Consider the following 19,759-nt stretch of genomic DNA (forward strand, 5'->3'; position numbering starts at 1 on the left):
AAAGAATGTTGCTACAACCCTCTTTTTAAGACTGATATGAACAATCATTTTACAATTAACTAGCTATATTTATCCAATAAAAAGACTGCAAGAATTAATGCAACTATTTGTAGCATGATGAGGAGGACATCATGCACCTGAGCAGTAATAAACTAAGCCCAATACCTGTTTTCTCTCCATTACCATCACCAAGCCCATCTATAGCATCTGAGCTGTCTGCTTCACCAAACTAATGTGTAGTACATGATTTCTCTCATTCAGCCTCAGCAAGCAGAACATCTAAAGTACAGCAAAAAAATAAGAAGCAGGCACACCAGATGGATGACATTCGTGCTGCCCTCTGCCGAAAGGTAGGCAAATATTCATGAGGACACACAGGCTGTCCAGTGTGTGTGTGTCTGTGTGTGTGTATACACTGCCTGACCAAAAAAAAGGTCACCACCTGGATTTAACTAAGCAAATAGGTAAGAGCCTCCCATTGGATAATTACTGCATGGGTGATTATGTTTCAGCTGGCAAAAAGTTATTTAACCCTAACTGATGGAATGAGTAGTTTCTTATTTGTTAAACAACCATGTTGAAAGACATATCCTGTGGTCGTGGAAAAGATGTTAATCTGTTTCAGAAGGGTCAAATTATTGGCATGCACCAAGCAGAGAAAACATCTAAGGAGATTGTTGAAATCAGGTTAAGAACTGTCCAACACATTATTAAAAAGTAGAAGGACAGTGGGGAAACATCAAAAAAATCTTGGATGATCGTGATCGGCGATCACTTAAAGGTGTGGTGAAATCAAATTGTAGACAAACAACAGTAGAACTCAGGGATATGTTTAATTGTGAAAGTGAGAGCATTTCCACACATACAATACAAAGGGAACTCAAGGGATTGGGACTAAACAGCTGTGTAACCTTAAGAAAACCACTTGTCAGTGAGGATAACCAGCAAAAATGGCTTCAATTTGCTAAGGAGCATAAATATTGGACTCTGGAGCAATGGAAGAAGCTCATGTGGTCTGATGAGTCCAGATTTACCCTGTTCCAGAGTGATGGGCGCATCAGGGTAAGAAGAGAGGCCACTGAAGTGATGCACCCATCATGCCTAGTGCCTACTGTAGAAGCCTGTGGGGGCAGTGCTATGATCTGGGGTTGCTGCAGTTGGTCAGGTCTAGGTTCAGTAATGTTATGTGCCCAAAGAATGAGGTCAGCTGTCTACCTGAATATACTGAATGACTGAATATATATACTGAATATATATACAGACACACACACACACACACACATACACACACATATTTATATATAGGCCTTACCACTAAAAAAATAAATATAGTGTGTGAGTGTATGTATATATATATATATATATATATATATATACACACATAAATGTCCACCAAGGTGTCATTAATGTATCTTCATTTTTCTGCCTGCACTTGGGCTGTGCAAGGTCACACATGCCTTTGTGATGTCTTGAACCTTCAATGGAAAATTCCATGAGCTTTCCAAAGAATCTCCATCTCACAACTAAGATACCAAAATGCATTTTTGACAACTCACCTTGCTCAGCAGCTGTGATAGTTGCTGCTCATGTATGAGGTTGGTCCTGTTAAAAAGATGTGAAATCTTATAATCTAATACAGTACTACTGATCTGAAAAGTTATAATCTAATAGAGTATTACTACTACTACTACTACTACTACTACTAATAATAATAATAATAATAATAAATGTATTTATATGCTCCTTTCATGATAAATGAGGTTGCCATACAGAACATTAGAAGGAGAAGTAATAAAATACAGGTATAAAGCAACATTTAACATTTGTGTAATTGATTGTCATGTAATTTAATTTGTTAAACTGACCTGAATATGCTTGCATCAAGTTTGCCTTCAATGGAAAGCCTTCATCTGTCACAAACACATGGGAACATAGGACTTCACTCCCAGACAGAATAGGTGGAGGTGGCAGGGGAAGTTTACCCTGGATAAGCTGGAATTCAAACTGGCTTTTTACAAAGTCCCCCGCGTCACTGTCACAACCAAAACGCTCCTATTTTCCACAACTGTGCACTTACACATACACATGAGCACAAAATAGAGTCACTATAATGCTGAAGAAAGTGGTGCTGGAGAGAGGTGCAAGAACTGAATTTTGGCAGGAATAACTAAGAATGGTTAGAATTTCACTTTAATTTTTTCGGAAACAACACATTTTTAGTGTAACCCAGAGAGCTCTGCTCACCTTGCTGACTATGCTAGTAACTGTAGGAGACCCAAGTTTGAAACCTGCTCCCAAATCTTGATGGCTGATGCTAGTTGCAAAAAGCAGAGGGTGACAGCAAGCTACTTTGTAGAACTGATGCATGTGCAGATGTGAAACAAGTGGGCCAAGTGAAGCAAGTCAACAAATGAACTGGCAGACATACAAAAATACAGCAAAAATACAGAAAGAAATCTCTATTATCATGACAGGAATGATTTAATGGCCTTAATATACAATCTGCATGGGCGTTGCTGCCATTGTTTCCTCCTTCTCAGAATTAAAGGTACGCCAGAGCAGATATTTTCTAATGCCAACTGACTGGTGGACCTTGGCAATCACCAGATCAAGTCTGAAAAGATTCTACAGCACAGGTTTTTTATAAATCCATATTGAAGTACTTGTAACTAATGGGGTTTAAATGCCCATTTAATTCAGAGAAAGCATAGCTACCCATTTCTCTGAATTGTGGTTAGATATTTCTCTGAATAATGCCAATACAATTCCACTACCCCACAAGAGTGGTAGCTTTTGGCTATCAACACTGCAAAAGCTGTTTCATTTTGTTTTCCTGGTGTTTATTTGGAGATGGTTGTGTTAACACTAGTCCATAAAGCTGTTCACCAGGCTCCTGGTGAAGGTGAAGAGAAAGAGAACAAAGACTTTCCCTATGAAGAATCCATGCTTCTTACAGTGTGCTCTGGCACTTCTTTAGCTGCACATACTGGGGCCTGTCGGTCAGGTAATTGGTGATCCAGGATGCCAGGCACTGTCCACCTTTGCCACACACAGCTTCTCCCTCAGCAGCAAGAGCTGGATGTTGTCAAAGCACATGATGAGTAGGTGCGAGTAGGTCCATGTAGCGTATAGATCATGATATCCTCAACCCCCACATGCAGCCGATTGGCATACTGTAGGGGGTCCAATGCCGCACACACGTGTCCTGAGGTGACCTAGGACAAGCCTTTCCAGTGTGATGTCAGTGCTACAGAAGTCATTCAGTTCCTTGGGGTGTCTGGTTCCTTTTGGTTTGGGACTATGCAAGATGTCGTCCAAAGCACTGGGACCTTCAGCTATCCTGAGCCTGCTGATTGCACCTTCATTCAATTCCACACCTCTTTCTGGAGATTCCTCGATATTCTCGTACTGTAGTCCTCCTTACTCTCTCTAATTCTCACCTTCAGTTCCCACTGAATACTCTTCATACTACTCCTTTCATACATTGCCATGTATTGTCCCTAGATTCATCTGAGCATACTGAGCATTATTTTCATTGATCTTCTTCCTGTGTCTCATACCCTGATTTTGTATTTCTCCTTGCTGATTTTTGCCTGCCCCTTTTTTTGGAATTACAGCCAGGTTTTGGATTGGTCTTCTAGTTTTGACATGGACTGTTCTATCTCTTTGATTCGGATCTCCCTTTACTTTGCTCTTTTGGGTCTGACTCTGGTTTATTCAGCTATCAGTGAGCTGAACACTAATAAAGTTTCTGCTTTATATCTGCGAGTGTCTGACTCTGCTTGGCCCATCACACTATCTCTCCAGACATGCTCTCAAGCAAGTCTGCAGAACTGAATAGGTGGTTCCAAATTTGCATTCCTTCAGAGAAATAGCTAACCAAAATCAATAACTAACCACTGCAGAAAGTAAGCATATCCATTTGCCTGGAGGTAGTATGACTTTAATTTGGTTTTATGAACAAATGGTACAGTAAACTTTTATCAAACTTGCACTCTTGATAGCGAAGATAAATTTGAGAAATAGATAATAATATGAAATGAGAATAAATTTGCCTAAAAGTAGTTTGAGTTGGTTTTCTGAACAAAAACAGTACAGTAAAATCTGCCAAAACTTGCATTGGTAATAGCAAGAGGCTACCATTCTTGGGGTTAGTGGAATTGTTTTGGCATTAAGGGAAAATTCAGAAAAAAAAAGTTAAGAATAGCTTACTTTCTCTGTATGAAATTGCCATTTGAACACCACTAACAGTACAAGTATTCAATATGGATTTATGAAAAAAACTGCCACAGCAGAATCTTTTCAGACTTGATCTGGTCATAGCCAAAGGCAGCCACTCAGTTGGCAGTGGAATTTTTCAGTCCTGGAGTACCCCTTGCCCTCCACATTTGCAACATTGCACTAGTGATAACTGCTGTTTTAGCTGGCAGTCAAGCCCTACAATAAACATATCAAAAACCATCTTGCACAATGCTTATTAAGCTATTTAAATATATTACTGATTGTGATTAATGATGCAAGTAAAACTATCTTTATAACAAAAATCAAGAGTATTAAGAAACTTTATTCAAGCTGTGTCTAAAGAGAGTAAGGACAATGCTATCTAAACGTTCATACTAATAATGCCTCTTAGCAGCAGACAGGGGAAGGTAGTCACCTGTGGGGGAGAATAAAATGTCTGCTATCTCAAATAAGAGTCACACATACACGAGCACAAAACAGAGTGAAAGCAGAAAAGAAAAGCAAATTGTACATTCAACACACACCCCAGTACCAAGGTAAGAGACCTAGGTTACAACCACCCACAGCAAGACCACTGTCATCCTGCCCTAGTTAGATATGGAAAGAGAAAGGGACACTCCACCCTACTGCTGTGAGTAAATGTTCCTCCCTTTTACAAAGCTAAGTTGAACATGGAAGCAAAACATCTATTTAGCTGATGTGCATGCATGACCCAAGTCTCTCTTAGTGGGCTCTTAAAGGGCCAGAACGCCCTGTGTAGCTGACTAGATATCTAAGTGTGATATCCCAGTGCAGTCACAATTCAGAATTCACAAAAATAGACATGTCCAGACATGGGGTGCTTAACCACCTTGCTAGAATGGCTTCTGCTGAGGCCAGAGAGTAGCATCACTTGGCCATAGATGAGCTCAGATGAGGAGGCCTGGAGCTCTTCCTTGAGGGCTGAGCTAAGGCCCAGCATGACCCAAGGAATGGATTGCTTACCTAGAGGCTGGCCCAGTGCACAGCCTTCATAGAGGGATGAAACCATTCACACAACTTGTTGACCTTCATGAGTGTGAGGAGGTTGATGAACCTGCAGGATGTTGGGAGGGGTCCCACCATATCCATATGGCTGCAAGAGTGTCACTTTTCAACCACTGCCATCCAGACTACTTGCATATAAATTATATGGTTGTGACTGCCTTGTAGCATTTCCTGTGTGAAATGTTTCTGTTGTCTTTTTTTCTTTATGTATTGTTTTCATTGTCTTTCACTGGGGTTTCTCTTGGTTCATTCTGTGCCTGTTCTAACTTCTGTTTTTCAACTTGTTTTTCACCCTGCTTTTTCCTGTCAATGTTCAAGACTCAGACACAGTCTGAGTACAGAAAACCTTTCTGTACAGTCTGCCATTTTATTAACTACTTCCCATCTTAGGTAAAGAGTAAACTGGTAAACTGGCCTGTTATGATGCTATAACTTCTTTTTTGTCACTGATATTCCAGGGGGTCCTGATGCTTGTGTTTCCTTCTGGCCCTATTCTTTTAGCAGTGCACATTTTTGCATGTTAAATTTCCATAATTTACACACTTTTGTACTTGGACATCCCTAATAATCTAATTTCTCTTTCAGCTAAGGTACACCTACTCCCGATGTCATATTGTTACTGAACCTCAACCCATCTCAGATGCTATGGCTCCTCCCACCACCTCCCGATGCCCTCCTGATGTAACCTACCCCTCTCCACCCCAACCAACTACTTCTGTTTTGCCCTAGTCAGATGTTTTCATGCAAGATGGGTTTCAGACAAACAAACACTCATTGAACAAACTAGGACATCTAGAAAATCAAAATAGAAATTCATTGCTTAATTTTTATTTCTCTCACTACTTCTTTTGCGTTTTATTGTTGCTATTGTAGTGTCTGTTGTTGACCAGGACGGGTGCCCACTTTGTGTTTTGGGTCTTCTCAAGGTTTCATCCTCATGCTCTAAATAATTTTCCTTGCCACTGTCGTTGTTTACTGTGGGCTTGGGGTCAGACGTGTAAAGAATCATAATTAAAAGAAGCATAGTTAAAAAGATTGGACAAAAAGTATACTTAAAAGAATAGATAAAATAATATAAGATCAAATAATACAAGCATCCAGTTAGTTATTAAAGAAATATCCAGTTACTTTGATTAAAGTTTTAAGTTTTTTTTTTTAAATATCCACTAAGTTCACTTCTCTTGTTTACATTTTGGTACAGTGTTCTACAGTTGGGTGTGCAGTAAAAGAAGGCTGCTTCCCCAGTTTTATTGCGGGGGACATTTGTAATAGTTAACAGATTTGCTGTGGATGATCTGAGGGTTCATGAAGGAACATTAAACAACAGAGCCTCGATGTAAGTGATGTAAGAGGGAGCTAAACCATTTTGAGCTTTATATACAAGTAGAAGTACTTTGCAATGAACTCTGAAAAATAAAGGGAGTCAGTGCAGTGTATCTAGAACAGGAGTGATGTGCACGCTTTTCCTAGTTTTGGTTAAAAGACTAGCAGCAGAGTTCTGAACTGGCTGTAGGTTCCTAATTAACTTTTGACAAGCCTTACAGAAGTCCATTCTACTTGAAATAAAAGTAAGTTGAGTTAAACATGGATGTACCTTGGTAAGATTTCTTTGGTCACACTCCTGATGTGTGGTTTAAAACTTAAATCAGAGTCCAGAATTACACCCAAACTTGTTACTTCTCCTTTACTCTGAAGACACAGATCTCCTAGACTTTTAGAGGGGGCATCTCTTTTTTAGCTTTAGGGCCAACCAAAAGTCTTATCTTCATTCAGTTTAAAATTGTTCATTCATTGATAAATTGTGAACAGACAGGTAGTCAGGGAACACTGAGCATGTATATTATTCAGCTTGGTAAAAATATATAGCTCAGTATCATCAGTATAGATATGAAAATTAATATTGTGTTATCTGATTATATTACCCAATAGTAGTATATATAATGAAAAAATAAGCTTTCTTTTGCAACACTACAAGATGTGTCATATTTCTTAGATACAGGGTCAAGTCAGACATAGAATTATCTCCATGTAATGTATGTCTGAAACCAATTAAGGACATATTAATTGAAGCTGATTGATAAGACAAGTCAATTTTATTTATATAACGCTTTTTACAACAGATGTTGTAACTTTGTTTAAAAACTTGTTAAAAGCTGGTTAAATACCACTTTTACCAAGTATCTTGCTCATGAAAGGCAAGTTTAATAGTCCTGTAATTGATAAGTACACTGTGGTCTAGATTTGATGTCTTAAGACTACAGTAGTTTTAATATAAATGTGGTGAGAAATATTCCAGTTTCATGAGATGTGTTGATTATTTTAAGAAAAGATGCTGAGACACAATTAATTATTATTTTTTAATTATTATTATTATTTTACATTTAATAAAGTTGGGGTCAAGACAACAAGCTGATGGATTTGGGAACTTCCAGAGTGTCCACTTGTCCACTTGGCATGCAAGCTCCATTAGACATTCATTGTGGAATTACTTGAACAGGTATGCGGGAACAAGAAAGTATTGATTTTGATCGATTTTCTATTTAAATTGATTTAGCATTGGTTACATATTGTGTACTGAATTGTAACTGCTTTAAATTATAACTTCTGATCTTTGTTAACAGTTGGTCCACTGGCTATGACAGTGTAACTTAGTCTGTAATCTGTATTAAAATAAATGTCATACCTCTAACCTGTTCTGGAGGGCAATATGCTGAACAATGGAATTTGATAATAAAACCTTCTGCCTCAAAGTGCCAGTGGAGATTATCAAATGCACAATAACAATCTAGAGTATCAGTTCATCCTGCTTCTGGTATCATATATAGACATCAGTGTTAACCATGAAAGGGCTGAAGTCCACTTGCACTTGCACATGATGACATTGGCCTCTTCAGTAAATGTCACAGAACATAAGTCCAAAGTCTGAGAGACTGGCATTCACAATTTCGCAGTTCTGAGAATTTGGCAATAATTTCGCCTAGCTCAAATAATACTCGTTGTTTTGTGCATTGTTTGCCACACCTGTACAATATATCTGCCCTGCATATTTTTTATGTTTCTCCAGTCCCACCACTCCCAATCCAGATCACCAACTAGGATCAGAGCAGGGAAGATTTAAGTAAGAAAGTCACTAGGCCAGAAAATATTTTCATAAAGATTAGATAAATGAGCAAAAAAATATATGAAAACAATAGAAATAACTTTATGTTAACTTCACTGCATCAACCATGTTTATCAGTAGATAATACGTGCAGCATTTCAGCCACTCTCCGCATGAGACAAACGTGGAAAGTGTTTTCTGAACCATAAACTAAACATCCAATAGGCTGCGACTACTGCACCGAACCAATGGTACACAACTACTACGCCAACAGTACGCCGGACGGAAGTAGACGCACATTTGTCGTCACTGTTTTCGTCTATGTAGTGGCTTATTCTTAGATGAAGATTACAATTTATGTAAGTCATATACGGACAATAATTAACTTTATACAATTTGAATAGTAATTGTTTCAAAGAAGTAGTATTATGTGATTTTTAGTCTTTGTAAAGCCATTTGTCGTACATGAAAATCTCTCGTTTTGTGATACCGCCGGAAACGGTTGTTGCAAGTTTGAAGAATTCATGTCCAGTGAAACGCAGGGATGGAACTCTTTTATTTGTAGATTTCGTTTCGAAGAACCGAAACACGCTGACTGGTTCGTAACCAAGGCAGGTATTGTAAAAACCTTTTCAAAACTCATTTTAGTTTCGCTGGCCTTTATACGGTTCCTACGGCAGCCATATCTTACTCTTTAATCTTGTTTGCGCTACCTCGTAGAAGCACAACTACATGCAGCTGTATGTAGCTACATTGTTTAAAGTACTTTTTAGAATCATGAGTAATAGGGAAGTAGGGAGACTAGCACTGGATATGGTAAGTTGTTTTGGTGCATGTTATTGTGCACATTGTTTTTGGTGCATGTTAACCTATATGTCGTTGAAAAAGCATTTATACTTTCATGTTATTTCGGAATCGATTTAACGACGATAATATATCGATCATATAATTCCTCTGACCCGCTGTATAAAATTGAGCCATCCTAGAGGTACTTAAATCTGGATCTGAATCCAACTCCGTGTCAGGATTTTGTAATTTCTAGTGATGTATTTGAACAATTTCTTTAACTCGTTGGCCACTTGGTTGGCTCGCCTGATGTAAAGGACGGGTGAAAATCTGCAGACCTCGAATGTGATTTGAACGAATGCCTTTGACTGATTCAAAATGCCGGCTCATCTCCCCGTTCACCGTTATTTCTAAATGACCCTTCATGTGAATTTATGGGATACAACCTTTCTTTTTGACTAAAAGAACGATAATCTTTCTGCTGTGTCACCGTATGGACGTAACTTAAAGATGTAAAGCTATATTTAAATGCCTCTGCTTTCTCTTCTCCTATGTTTGTACAGAATGACTAAAGTGTAGTAGGAAACAACTACAAATTCAGGTGTTTGATAAGATAGGGTATAGAGAAGCAAAAGTCATCACAGCTCCCCACTTGAGTTGATTTTATGAGAAGCTTTGTTTTCTATTTTTGGTTTTGCAGATGCAGTATAGATACATTTAGTTATTCAGTACTACACTGTTGTTTTCTTGTAGGTAGTTTTAAGATTTTATCACTAGTGTTACAAATATTACATTCCATACATTTCTCAACTTCACAGTTTCTGCTCCAACAATTCTTGTGGTGTCTTGTCTAATCCTCTGGCTGACACAAGACGGACGCAACAAATGCCTACTTCTGAAAACAGTTCATGCTCAAAAGCCACAATCTATACTGACCTATTGGCCATGAGATGCAGAAAAACAATAAAGGGAGATGTTGGATTGGAAGAGAAGATGCTCTACTCTGTTAAAGAACCTCACATTCAAGATAAGGGTCCTCTTTGCCTGTCCATGGATGGAGAGCTGAAACCGACTTCTTCAGAGCTTAAAGGAAGTTCCTTGGATGTGGGTCCTGGATTAAACTCTTACTTCGAAGCTAGCTCAGAGGATGGTAATATACGCAACTCATTTTTCTTATGTTATCACTGTGGCTTTTTAGCCCTGTCTAAATGTAGATTCTGCATCAATCTCTAACAGTCTGTTCTTATTGTTTTATACTTGCCTGTAAACTAATCCAATTCATGACTCAAGGTGCATCTGCAATTATTAGATGAAATTCTGTTGTTTCTCTCTCTTTATCTCTATGGCAGTGAACGCCCTTAGAGCCCCTGGGTGGGAACCACCTCCTAGTCTCCCAGCTGTCCCTCCTGCAGGCCCAGTAGGAGAGCAGCTAGGTGCACAGGAGCGGCTTCTCATGGCCCATCAAACAGAGATAAAGCACTTGTTGGCAGGCACTCTGGGCTCACTTAGCCAGAGGCTTGAGGCACTTGAGCAGAGGATGGAGGAGCTCTGTGCCCGAAGCAGTGTGCATGGCAACAGTCTAGCCCTACTTCATAGCAAAGTCAGCTGCCTGGGAAGAGAGATTGGCATTGTTTGTTCAAGCATTCTCACTACACAGAGTGTGCCCTCCACATGCTCTTATGGTAAGGTAGATGGTTGGATGGTTGTTTTTGTTTGTTTTTGATTCATTCTTGTTTGTTTGTTTGCTGCTCTGCCTAGAGCAGCCACCCTAATGTTAGCTTTGTCTGAGATAATTTAGGTCAATATGCTGGCTTGTAATATGGAATGATTCATTACGTTAATTGTGGTAAAGACGAGTGTTCCACATTGTCCAGTGTGGAGAAAAATTGATTTTTGCTTTGCAGAACTTGAAAAACAAGTTCCTATTAACAAGTCAACAGGCATATCTATTAGCCAGCTATGCAACATGAAAAGAGTCACTTTTAAACTGAGTTCTCAGACACTGCAGATCTTTGAGAGAAAACCTACATTATTATAATTCTTATTTTCTCAAGGATAGTTGTTTATCTTCATTACTATATAACTGTCCATGACCTGTCCATTGCTGAAATACACACAAACAAGAGATCTGAGGGACTTCATATTTAGCATTTTTTTAATAACCTGGCAAAACTAAAAATTGCAACGTGTGAAGTGGACTAATATTTTGGCATCTTATGCAGCAGATTAGTTTACAAGATAATAGGCCTTTAGTAACCAAGGCATTTTTCTCAGCAGTAAGACACCAAACACTACTCAAATTCCATGCTTCCTTTGGAAATTTCTATGCATTTCATATATCTTATTGTTGACACTTGCTGTGCAGTGGATGGTGGGCTGATAAAAAAAATAGCCTAGTTGTCTTGTTTGTGAGAGCTAGCAATATTAAGTGAGCTTTTAGTTTTTGAGATGGTAGGGTGACCAGAAACCTGAGAGAGGGTGTAGGTCTATTGCTTTCTAACCTTAAGATAAATTAAAGCTATCTTATATATATACATACAGCTCTGGAGTAATTAAATAATATTAATAGTAAAAATAAGAGACTGCTACAAAATTATCAGTTTCTCTAGTTTTACAATTGATGGGTATGTGTTTGACCAGACTGAGCAGTTTTGTTTTATTCTATAAACTACTGGCAACATTTTCCAGACAAAAATATTGTATTTTAGAGCATGTTTTTATGAAAATGACTAATGGTCAAAATAACAAAATGGTTACAGAAATTCTGGACCACAAATAATGCAAAGAAAACAAGCACATATTCATTTATAAACAACACAGTACTAATATTTCAACTTAGGATGAGTCAAGAAATCAGTATTTGGTGGAATAACCCTGATTTTTAATCACAGCTTTCATGCGTCTTGGCATGCTTTCCATCAGTCTTTCACATTACTGCTGAATAACTTTACACCACTCCTGACACAGACATTCCAGGAGCTCGGGTTTGTTTGATGGCTTGTGACCATCCAGTTTCCTCTTGATCGCATCCCAAAGGTTTTGAATGGGGTTCAGGTCTGGGGATTGGGCTGGCCATGATAGGGTCTTGATCTGGTGGGCCCTCATCCACACTTTCATTGACCTGGCTGTGTGACATGGAGCATTATCCTGTTGAAAAAAACAATCATCAGAGTTGGGGAACATTGTCAGAGCAGAAGGAAGCAAGTTTTCTTCCAGCACAGTTTTGTAAGTGGCTTGATTCATGTGTCCTTCACAAAGACAAATCTGCTTGATTCCAGGCTTGCTGAAACACCCCCAGATCATCACCGATCCTACACCAAATTTCACAGTGGGTGCGAGACACTCTGGCTTGTAGGCCTCTCCAGGTCTCCATCTAATGACCAGGTGTTGGATGAAGCTGAAAATTGCACTCATCAGAGAAGATGACCTTACTCCATTTCTCTACGGTCCAATCCTTATGGTCTTTTGCAAACTTCAGTCTGGCTCTTCTTTGCTTCTCAATGATGAAGGGCTTTTTTTCTAGCTTTGCATGACTTCAGTCCTGCCTCCAGAAGCCTTTTTTGAAACGTCCTCTCTGTGCAATTCAGCCCAGCATGCCATTCTTTTTGTAGGTCACTTGACGTCATCTTACGGTTGTTAACTGACATTCGAATGAGGTGGCGATCATCACGGTCGGTAGAGAGTCATTTTCGACCTCTGCCGGTCTGTAGCTGTTGTTGTCCCATGTGTTTGCTGCTTGACCTTGTTCTTATGAGCCGTCGTTTTTGAAATTTTCGAGATAGAAGCAAACTGATGCTCACTGTATCCCTCTGCCAGTAAAGCTACAATTGAAGCTATCTTTTCCTCATTACGAAGCTTTCTTTTCAACTCTTTTGTCTTGGTCTGTAGCTGTATTTTAACTACACCTTACTTTTTTGGTAGTCCTAGCTCTGCTTTTCCCATCTAGCTCTATAACAAGAGAATAGTGATAACCGCAGCAGTGGTTTTTATACTGTTGCTCGTTAGAATAGAATTTTGTTAAGGTGATCATCTCATAAGTAGAATGAGGTGTGTCTGTGAAGGAATTCAACAAACACTTGAATGGAATGGCTGTTGTACATGTGGAGTGGCTGATTGGAGTGGTCTCTTATTTTTCCTGGGTGTGGGTGTGTATCATATTGTAGCATCACAAGGATAGATGATAAAATAATTTAGTGCTTAAATTAAGGAAAATCCCCGTTTGTCTAATATGCTACAATTGATGTGCAAAGTTTAAAAAAACTAGCTAGTTGCAATTTTGCATCATACTGAAATGCTGAATTCAGGCAAAGATATTATCCTTCCTGATTTAAATCTGAAAAAAATTTGTGCATTCTGTATGCCAACTGCCAATATTTCATTGCATAGTTTTTAAAACAACAATCACAGTGACATTACTTAAGTGACAGTATTTCCATCCTTACAGAAATGGTCTCAGGTGAGGAAAAGGAAGACACTCTTACCTGTACTGTTGCTCCTGGTGGAAGTGAGGATATAGTGCTAGTTTCTTCTTCATACAATCCAGATTCTGATCATAACACCCCAGACTCGAGCACCCTGAGCTTATGTGGACAAGAAGAAACATCTTCAGGACAGAATGAGTGTTTGCAGGGAAACCGCACACCGTCTTTAAATGTTGAAGATCTGGATCTGGAAGCTAAGAAGAAATGGGTTGCACTGAATTTTCTGGGAAAGTCTGAGCAGAATAAATCAACCAAAATAGATTTTCTGGAGGCACCATGTTTTTCACAGCTGCTGCCCCCAGAGCCAGGACTACTGTGTCCCTGTTTTGAACAGTACAGTGCATCTTGTCGGTGTGTGTGCCTATCGGCACAGCCTGAGTTGCCATCATTTCCTGCTAAAGTTCTCAGATTTTCAGGGGATTTAGGCACTTTCAGTTCATTTTTAGAAACAACAAAACATAAGTTAGCTGCAAAACTGGGCCTCTTGACACCTTCCAAAACTGACTTGGATGAAAGTAGCCCCCATTGCATAGGCCAGACTGCAAACTCCATGGCTATGCAATTAAAGGCACAACACACTACTGAGAAACCCAAAGCATGCCTTGTTAACTTGATCATGTCTCTGCCCAATGTACAACAAGAGACCATAGAAGAGGATAAAACAATAGTAGAACGAAATGAGCAGCCACTTTCTGCAGACATTTTTCAGTACTGTTGTTCTTTGTTTAAGAAGAAACCGTTCATCCTGGATAGCACCTTAATTGAAGGATACAGTTACAGTGAAAATGCTGATGGCACAGAAGAATCTAAAAGTAAAGGTTCCCAGTACTTCACAAGCAATGGTGTAAGGTTAAGATTGCCTGTGCATGGTAAATTACCCATTCTTGAACCATATTCTCATTGTACATTAGTGACCACAGTGGTACCACTTGTAGACATTTATAAAATTTGCCAAATGTCAGTGAGACATTTTCCATTAACTGAAAATACACTGCCGGCTATCAAAAATGGTTTGTCAAAGCCACAACCAAAAATGCTATTTAACTGCACAACAAGTGACCTTCTGAATCAACTTTCTGCAATTGCCTGCAGACTGGTTCCCGATAGGCCTTCTAAAGACATTGTTTTATCCCAGACTCAACACAGAAGGTTTTGTTCCAGGCTCAAACACTACCATGGTAAGGACTATTCTTCCTGTAGCTGGTCTTCACTGAAAGTTGTTGAAGTGCAAGAACAAGAAACGAACACTCTTAACCCCTGGCAGCCCCTCGTGATACTTGGAGACCCTCTTCACCCATTTCTTTCACAGCTGACTGGAGTTCTTCCCCAGACCTCCCATCCATCACCTTTGCTTCAGTTATTTGATAAAGGCCCTGCACACCGTCGAAGTCTCAAAAAGATTTTTCAAACTGCTAATCATTTTCCAATGTCGATGCTGAGCAAAGGGAGCTTCTCTAGGGCAGCCCTCAGTACAGTGTTGGCCATGTCCTCTCCTGCCTCCTTCAGACTCTGGTTCCACGATAAACACCACAGCTGTCCCTTTACATTATCATCGCCTGCTGTCAATACAGTCATGAGACAGATTGTAGCCCAGGGAGAATGTCACCCTCTAGGGCCCCTGGCTGACTACACTGGGCCACTAGATCTTAATAATGATCACTGGTGAGTAAATTTGCTTTTGGTTTCATCTTTCTTTGCTGCCATATAGGCTAGGTATCTTATGAAACAAATCTAAATGCTTAACCTAATTGTAATTATAAAGAAAGACTAACATATTGAGCAGTTTTATTTCTTTGAATCATTGTACAATAGTGCCTATATGTAGCTTGACCTGTGAAATAAAAATTTTAGGTGTTCTGGTCCTTGTCTCTGTTGCATTGATAGCTATACTCGACAATCCAATCAAGAGGCTTCCCCTATCAGGAAAAGTCTTTCAGCATGGTGAGTAAACCTCATAACTGTATAATAGTCTGATGCAAATAGGACTATCTGCAATACAGATTTTACCATTACCAGAATTTTGTCAGTCATGATTTCAAAAAAAAAAAAAAAAAAAAAAGCTCCTTTAGTGACTGTAACCCTGAAATACAACAATGGCTGTATACTTGTTCACCCCTTTGCTTTGACACACCTAATTGACTGGTGAAGTAACCAGCTGTCTAATGTAAGTCACATAATTACTTAATTGCATTTTTATGTGCAACTGAGGTGTTAAACGCAATATGGTTCTATGTTGTAATAAAAAACATTTTGAAAGTCCAAGGCAGATGAGCGACTTGTTTGGCATGTTGTTACATTATAAGAAATAACATACATTTGGGTACCTCTACATTAGATAGAAAGTCTCACATTATGCTCTTTGATTATATTGCAGCTCACCTTTTTAATCTTTTTTTTTTTTTTTTTTTTTTTACTGGTACAGGAAGTCACCACCATGTCTTTCTACACATCAGCTCACAAAGGCTCATCTCAGCCCAGAGAGAAACTCTGATCATCTTGCACATCTTGGCTCCAGTGCAAAGGCTGTGCGGGTGCATGGGTCCCCTGCTGATCCTGTGCTCAACTTTGCCATGGTTGATGGAAATGTTAATTACCACTGTCTACCCATCCGGAGTTCATCCCAAGAGAGCAAAAAGGTTTCTCCACTTCTTTCACATGTATTGCACAGTTGGGCAGCAAAATATCAGATTAAAGCATGAGATTTTGTGACTCATAAAATGACCTTTCATGTGACTAAACAGTCTAAAATTGTTCCCATATTACTTTGTCTTTAAGTTCATACATTCATTAATTATTGTTTAAATTATCATTCTTACAATTATAAAACTGACAGTGTGTTATTTTTCCAATTGCACACCTCTGTCATGTTTTTACTTTAGGTGGGTCTTTTTGGTGATGATTCATCTGCACAACCAGGCCAACAATCTAAAAAGGTTTCACAGATTCGCATTCGCAAGACTGTTCCGAAGCCAGACAATAACCTTACCCCAATGGGGCTCCCTAAACCAAAGAGGTGAGTGACTGCAAGCACTTTATACCTTGCTCTGTTTAACAGATTACTTTGTGTTAATATAACTGTGGCAACATTTTTGATCATTCCATAGATTAAAAAAGAAGGAGTTCAGTCTAGAGGAGATTTACACCAACAAGAATTACAAATCTCCAGTTCCTAACAGGTTTGAACTTGATCTGTGCTTTCCTGCATGTGGTATTTCTCTGCTTCACTTTGAAAATGCTCACCAACCATTTTAACAGTGAGAATAATTTTTACCTATTCTCACTGGCTGCTTTGTTAAGCATTTAATAGAAATAACTGCTTTGCAAAGTCAAGTCTGAAATTTTATAAGTTTTAATGTCATTGTCAGGGACTCTACTGGCTTGAATAGTGTGCCCCTCAAAATATCTAGTTTTTAATGGTCAGATGCTGGCTATCAGTGGGCTAGTGGCTGGCTAGCACAAGCTGTGCATGACAAATAAGCTATACTCTCCTACAAGGTGTACCAATTTAATGTGTTTCTAATAAGATGGTTGGTGAGTGCATTTTGAAAGGGAAAAAGTTAATGTAATTTCACTTTTTAAAAATATCTGGTTTAACGCATTTTTAAAAATCTGATTTTCTTGTGTGGTTCATGCTTCGAGTTTTTCTGTTTACCTCCTTACAGAAGTCTGGAGACTATCTTTGAGGAGCCTAAGGAGAAGAATGGTGCACTGGTGTGCATTGGTCATCAAAAAAGAAAACGTGTTTTAGACTTCCCAGATTTTACATTGCCACGAAAACGTAAAGCCAAGGCCAATGTAGGTTCTCTACGCATCAAGAGACCTCGGAGCCGGGCTCATCGCGGTAAAAATAATGATCTAGACCTGGATGTCATGCTAACTGAGAAACTCAGCGAACTGGAGGATTACTTCTCCCACCAAGGACTGGAAGACTAAGCACAGTCTTTCTATATACTGATATCAATACAATTAGCTTGGAGGGGAAAGCCACTCATACATTGTTACATTCACTTTGTTTTTCACTCCTCTGTTTTGGTCTTCTTTTAAGTGAGTAGTGCGTTGTTGCTGCATATATGGGTATCCCTTCTGAGAAAGTTAGTTAGTAAATTAAGCTTTATCAGAGAAGAGGAAACAGTTCCATGTAGGATCACCTTGAAATAATGTGCTTTTGTATCAGTTATACGTTCCAGCTATGCTATAACAGAACATAAACCTAAATTTACATCTTATGTTCAGCTAATGTTAGAATTTCTTTCTGCTCCATGACCATAAAAAATAAAATAAAATTTGTATTTTGGATTAATGTCAGACTTAATTAACTGAATGAAAACAAGGTAAAAGCCACTGAGCTTCTGATGTTTTTCATTAGGATAATACAATAATTAATTTCCAGTTAAGAAAATATATATATAGTATATTTCATTTCATAAGTTCAGTTATTGTGGAAAGTGATCTCCCTGTTTCATCCTGGAATGGGGAACCATGCACAGATACCAGCCATAGTAATAGAGCTGTGTCTGCAGTTAAAAGCACATTGTAGTCATCCATTGCACCTAAGCACTCAAAGCAAGCTTTCCCACATGCCTACCATTTCACCCTGTCCACTTCAAACAGTTAACACACCCTTCAGTAAAACAGCATATAATAAGATGTGATAAAGCAGTTCACATGAGTGTATAACTTGAAGGGAATATGCTTAAAGGCATTTGACATCCTGTGTTGCTCTTGGGATTTCATTGCTGCTCTAAGGTTGAGGTTTTCCTAATCATTAATTGAGTGGACATTACTACTCTGTCCTTACTGACTACTGCCATGTCAGTTTACTCCATGACAAACACTGAGAAGCTGTTCCAAAGAATACTGTTTACTGTGAGTAGCCTACTAGAACTTTATTTTTAATCTACATTTGCCAAGCATTGTTTATTTGGTGTTTTGACTGTTTTGCTTTATAGTTCTTGCTTTTAGATTTTTTTTTTCTTTCTCCCCCTTTTAATCTACTTTTCCACTCGGTATTGGAAAACGCTGCCTCCTCAATACTATTCTACTATAGTCTACTGTTGGACATAGATATACCTACAAGTACATGTTCAAGCTCAACTTTCCTTATAATTTATTGGATAATTGTCATTGACCATTTTGCTGGTACTTGTCTTCTTTTTTTTTTTACATTCAAGTATCAACATTATAATGGTACTTCCAGCTGTATATGTTTTTGTTTGCATCTTTGCATATTGTGTGTGTTAATATTGTCATAGTGAAATTAAGCTGCTACACCCTGTGATGGTTATTTTTACACAGTGACTTGAAATGTTGTGTATAGTTTTTCTGCTTAGTGCAAATACTGTTGACATTGAAACACATTATGTGGACATTATACCCCCCCCCCCCCCCCCCCCCCCCCCCCTTCAGTTTAGCTGTGATAGCTACTCGATCACTAGTCTGGAACACTGAAGCCTAGTGTATGAAGCCTTAATGTCAGTTCATGTGACATAATTTTAGTTTTACCAGTGCAGTGTGCAGCATGTATTTATAGTGAGATCATATTTACTGCTGGACAAAAGTGATTTTCCCTTGTTATGATATACCTGAATTTATTTTTTGTAAACAAGAACTTGCATCTGATTTAGCATTTATGAAGCCTAGCTTTGAATAAATTCCATGTAGCTCCAGTGCATTTGTGAATATCCCAAAGAATCTGAGACTTCCTGTAAACATTCCCTTTATGCCAAAAATAATGTAAGATACAGAGAGTGAGATGCATGCCCCCCAGTGTGTTTTGACTTTTTATTGTCCAATATATCTGCTCTTTGTTATATTGTTCCTGACTATTTTTTTTTTATTCTGGAATGACAAGACTATATGCCTCAAGTACAGTTGATTGTTGTGATTTCAATGTAATGTATATTTTATGAATAAAATAATGTTGACATGATTTTCATGTTTCCTACGTACCGTACGGGACGATAGATTGTAACTGCAGTCTATGGAACCAATAACAGTCCTATAATACTATCATCACAGACTTAATGAAATTATTTTCGCGGTGTTAGATGGTCAAAGTACAGATTCTGCGCAGATCTATAAATAAAATATATTAAACAATTCTGGGAGTCTGCGCATAAATATG

The 19,759-nt window shown here is 38.6% G+C and overlaps 1 protein-coding gene across 3 annotated transcripts; it reads left to right on the forward strand.

The window, feature by feature from the left end:
• Positions 1-8,679: 8,679 nt before the first annotated feature.
• On the forward strand, positions 8,680-19,008 carry wu:fi75a02. Of its 3 annotated transcripts, XM_035527567.1 has the most exons (10): positions 8,680-8,727; positions 8,934-8,983; positions 9,973-10,304; positions 10,504-10,836; positions 13,599-15,297; positions 15,487-15,576; positions 16,058-16,271; positions 16,515-16,648; positions 16,740-16,811; positions 17,298-19,008. In XM_035527567.1, the coding sequence occupies exons 3-10, from the start codon at positions 10,040-10,042 to the stop codon at positions 17,566-17,568; spliced, it is 3,078 nt and encodes a 1,025-aa protein (XP_035383460.1). In that variant the 5' UTR covers positions 8,680-8,727; positions 8,934-8,983; positions 9,973-10,039; the 3' UTR covers positions 17,569-19,008. The 3 variants fall into 3 exon arrangements, with proteins under 3 accessions (XP_035383460.1, XP_026881166.2, XP_035383459.1); XM_027025365.2 differs by lacking the exon at positions 8,680-8,727 and having other exon boundaries at positions 8,876-8,983; positions 15,520-15,576; XM_035527566.1 differs by lacking the exon at positions 8,680-8,727 and having other exon boundaries at positions 8,876-8,979.
• Positions 19,009-19,759: the final 751 nt, after the last annotated feature.

Source organism: Electrophorus electricus, chromosome 6 (assembly GCF_013358815.1).
Source record: "Electrophorus electricus isolate fEleEle1 chromosome 6, fEleEle1.pri, whole genome shotgun sequence".
In the NCBI taxonomy this organism is placed as follows: Eukaryota; Metazoa; Chordata; class Actinopteri; order Gymnotiformes; family Gymnotidae; genus Electrophorus; species Electrophorus electricus.

Bases quoted from the DNA above. Each gene is read 5' to 3' on its own strand.
- wu:fi75a02 (XM_035527567.1), top strand. From the start codon at position 10,040: ATGCCTACTTCTGAAAACAGTTCATGCTCAAAAGCCACAATCTATACT. The intron at 10,837-13,598 runs GTAAGGTAGATG...CCATCCTTACAG, and splicing joins GCCCTCCACATGCTCTTATG to AAATGGTCTCAGGTGAGGAA. The intron at 16,649-16,739 runs GTGAGTGACTGC...ATCATTCCATAG, and splicing joins GGGCTCCCTAAACCAAAGAG to ATTAAAAAAGAAGGAGTTCA.